General features: G+C 62.3%; 1 protein-coding gene across 1 annotated transcript; it reads right to left on the reverse strand.

The window, feature by feature from the left end:
- Positions 1 to 261: 261 nt before the first annotated feature.
- Positions 262 to 1,747, reverse strand: LOC136140454 (metallothionein-1E-like). The gene is made up of 3 exons (XM_065898578.1): positions 1,720 to 1,747; positions 1,068 to 1,133; positions 262 to 353 (listed from the first exon to the last, which is right to left on the reverse strand). Exons 1-3 carry the CDS (start codon positions 1,745 to 1,747, stop codon positions 262 to 264), a joined length of 186 nt encoding a protein of 61 aa, XP_065754650.1.
- Positions 1,748 to 3,189: the final 1,442 nt, after the last annotated feature.

A 3,189-nucleotide genomic window follows, 5' to 3' on the forward strand; every position in this document is an offset into this window, starting at 1 on the left:
GTGCCGGGGTACTCTCTGGTCCAGAGCCGAGGTCTCCGCACGTCCAGCCCAGTTCCCCACGCCAGCCCTGATGGGCACGGAGTCTCTTTGTCCAAGACAGACCAAGGAAGACAGAGCCAGAATAAAGTCAACAGCTTTTATTACAACTCACATATTTCATAGAAAAAGGAATGTAGCGTCAGGTCCGGTTGTGTGAAAAACGGTCCAATGCAGGTTTGTCCTGCTTGCTCTGTTGACACCCGGGGCAGGCTCTCCGCGACATCAGGCACAGCAGCTGCACTTGTCCGAGGCCCCTTTGCAGACGCAGCCCTGGGCACACTTGGCGCAGCCCACGGGGCAGCAGGAGCAGCGGCCTGGGGAGGCAAGGGCAGCGTGCAGTCGGACCACGCGTTGTCCGGAACCACCCTTCCCAGCAGCAGGCCTGGCCCCAGCCGCCCTCAGGCCCAGACCCTGAGTTTACGATGGTGTCCTCTGTCCTGAGGTAATTGCTCTCACACACTAGGTTCAGGTTGCCCGGCCCATCTGCGCCCAGGACAGGGCACACGGCGCCTTTGGAGAGGCAGTGAGCAGGGCCTCTGGGGACAAGAGAAAGCCAGCCCCCAGCACCACCAGTGATGTGAGCCAAGTCCTCAGGATCAAAGTGGAGGCAAAGCCCTCACAGAGCAGCTCCCGCTCGGGATAGGGAAGCTCTGGGCTGCTCCGACAGGAAGGGGCTGCACCAGGTCCGAGAAGCCACGCACGGCCACTGGTTCATGTCCCTAAAGTGCTTCGGTCCCTGAGAGGATTCAGAAGCGTGACTCAGGAGGCAGGAGGACTAGTTCTAGTGACAGGTCTGAGGTGGTTTGTTGGTGACCCGTCTGGGCCTCAGTCTCCCTGTTCTCTAGTGCGCGCCTGGGTCTCGGTCATGCCGAAGGTGATTCCAGCTCTGATTGTGAATCCCTTCCTGGTGAGGGGGGGTGCCGGGAAGTTTGGTCACTGTCCTGCTCCTGCCTGCCCGCTGAGCTCTGGGCTCCCTCCTCGCACTCAGCCCAGACCCCGCATTCCCAGAGAAGGCCCCGCACACTCACTCTTCTTGCAGGAGGTGCATCTGCAGGCTTTGCAGGTGCAGGAGCCAGCGCAGCCGCAGGAGCCGCCTGCCGGGAAGGGAAAGGCCAGCAGTGAGCGGGGACAGGGATGCAGGAGCTACAGCAGACGGTCAGCGATGCCTCCCTGAGCCCTCCTCCTCTGTCAGGACTCAGCCCTGGGAGCTCGTGTCCACTCAGGCGGATAGAGAAGCCCCACGTCCTCTCTTCTGGTCCAAGGAGAGTAGGTCCCCTCCTGATGGGACTCCACAGGGAAGGTCCCGGGCTCCAGACCCAGCCCAGGCCGACTGGGGCTGGGGGCTGGAGGCCGGGGCCCATGGCCTGAACCCCAAAGAGGCAGCGTCCGCTCCTCCCATCAAGTCCTGGCAGCTCCGAGGCCTCCTCCAGACACTGGGTCCCGGTCTAGCAATCCCCTGGCCTGCTGGGTGACCTCAAGAAGGACAGCCTGGAGCCTCCGTGCCCTCAGTGTCAACAGAGAGGCAAAGGGAGACTGACGTGCCCTCAGGAGCCTGGCTACCAAGAAAGCCCTGGACCCGTGACAGGAGTCCTCCCGAGCTCAAACTCAAAGCCCTCCCTTCTCGTCCTGTGCCTGGGAAGGGGGCATCCTAAGGCTCCAAGCCAGGGAGGGCTCCCTTACCAGTGGGGCAGGAGCACTTGGGGTCCATCTGGAGGAGCAGTGAGGCCCGAGGTCCAAAGCAAGGGGCGAAGCCGCTTCAGGGGTCCGGTGGGGGCCGTGTGGGAGCGAGGAGCCCGGGGGCTCAGTTATAGGCCGAGGAGGCGGCCCGGGCGCAGAGGCCCCGCCCCCGCCTTGCGCCCGCCCCGCGGATCCGCGCCGGCGCCGCCCTCCGCGCCCTGGGCCGGGCCGTGAGCAACAGGCGGGGCGGAGCGCACGATTCCACCTCGGTGCCGGCCGGAGCGGAGGGACCGGGTGCCGTGCGGTAAGCGGTGTCCCAGCCCCCTGGCCGCCCCTTCCCAATGTGCCCGACGGGAGCAGCCACCGTGTTGGCGGGTTGTGCAGGAATCCGGCTCCCGCGTCCTCCGGCCTTCCCCGCCCCAGGCCCCGCCGCCGCCGGCCTCCGGGTCGCCGTTTCCTGCAGCCTGAGAACAGCCCCCGCCTCCCTCTCGTGTCCCCTGGCTTGGCTGGAGCCGGGGAGCGCTGTCAGAGAGCGCAGGCGGATGTGACCCTCACCACCGTTTCGCCGACCCCATGTGTCCCCAGGCGTTGCCACCACGGTCCTTTGGAAGCATTTTTCCGGTACCGCCTCCTGTAACCGCAGCGCGGTGAACATTGGCTTCAGCCGCGAGTCGCCACTTGTGTTTTCCTTTCCTGGAGGGGTCCTGGCTCATTTCTCCGGGGGCTTCTTTGCCTAAACTTTCCAGGGGCGCTCCTCACTGTAGCCGGCCCACCCCCACGCCAGGGTGGAGGTTCCCTAGCCATGGGACGCTTCCCCAGGGGCGGCATCATTGTAGGTGACAGGCAGACCTGGCGTTGAATAACAAAGCGAGACGAGTGCATAGTTCCCTTTGAGTAGTCCTGACAGTTATTCACCGTGGAGTCCATGCCAAGCCTTGTTAGTCACTTTTGCTCTTTGAGTTGTCACACCAACCGGGAAGGGAGACGGCAGTCAGGAGCCCGTTTCCCAAAGGCCAAAGTACCTACGGTACAAGGAGGCTGCTGAGGCAGGCACACAGTGCTGGGGAGTGGTGCCCTGCTTCTGTGTTTTTGTCGCTTCGCAGCTGAAAGAGGGAGTCAGTGAGAAAGCTCCCCTTTGGCCCAGAGCTGTGTCCTCAGCCCGTCTCCACCACGTCCAGCTCAATCCTGGGGGCGACCAAGGTGACCCAGTAGGAGCGTATTTATGATTCTGTGGCTACCTTCTGACTCTCTCCTTCAGTAGTGTTCAAGAGGTTTTTTTTTTTATTTTTTGGTATAACGTATTTCACAAAATCACTGAAAAGAAAATGGTAAGGAAATCCTGATGCAGGTGACAGCAGAAGTGACAGGATCCTTCTGTGTCTGTGAGGAGGGCACGGACTGTGTCCCTCACGGCTTTCTATCTGTAGTGTGTCAACGGCTCTTTGCGTGAAGGCAGGATAACCCTCTCGGGGG

Source organism: Phocoena phocoena, chromosome 20 (assembly GCF_963924675.1).
Source record: "Phocoena phocoena chromosome 20, mPhoPho1.1, whole genome shotgun sequence".
Lineage (NCBI taxonomy): Eukaryota > Metazoa > Chordata > Mammalia > Artiodactyla > Phocoenidae > Phocoena > Phocoena phocoena.

Bases quoted from the DNA above. Each gene is read 5' to 3' on its own strand.
- LOC136140454 (XM_065898578.1), bottom strand. From the start codon at position 1,747: ATGGACCCCAAGTGCTCCTGCCCCACTG. The intron at 1,134-1,719 runs GTAAGGGAGCCC...CCTTCCCGGCAG, and splicing joins CAAGTGCTCCTGCCCCACTG to GCGGCTCCTGCGGCTGCGCT. The intron at 354-1,067 runs GTGAGTGTGCGG...TTGCCTCCCCAG, and splicing joins ATGCACCTCCTGCAAGAAGA to GCCGCTGCTCCTGCTGCCCC.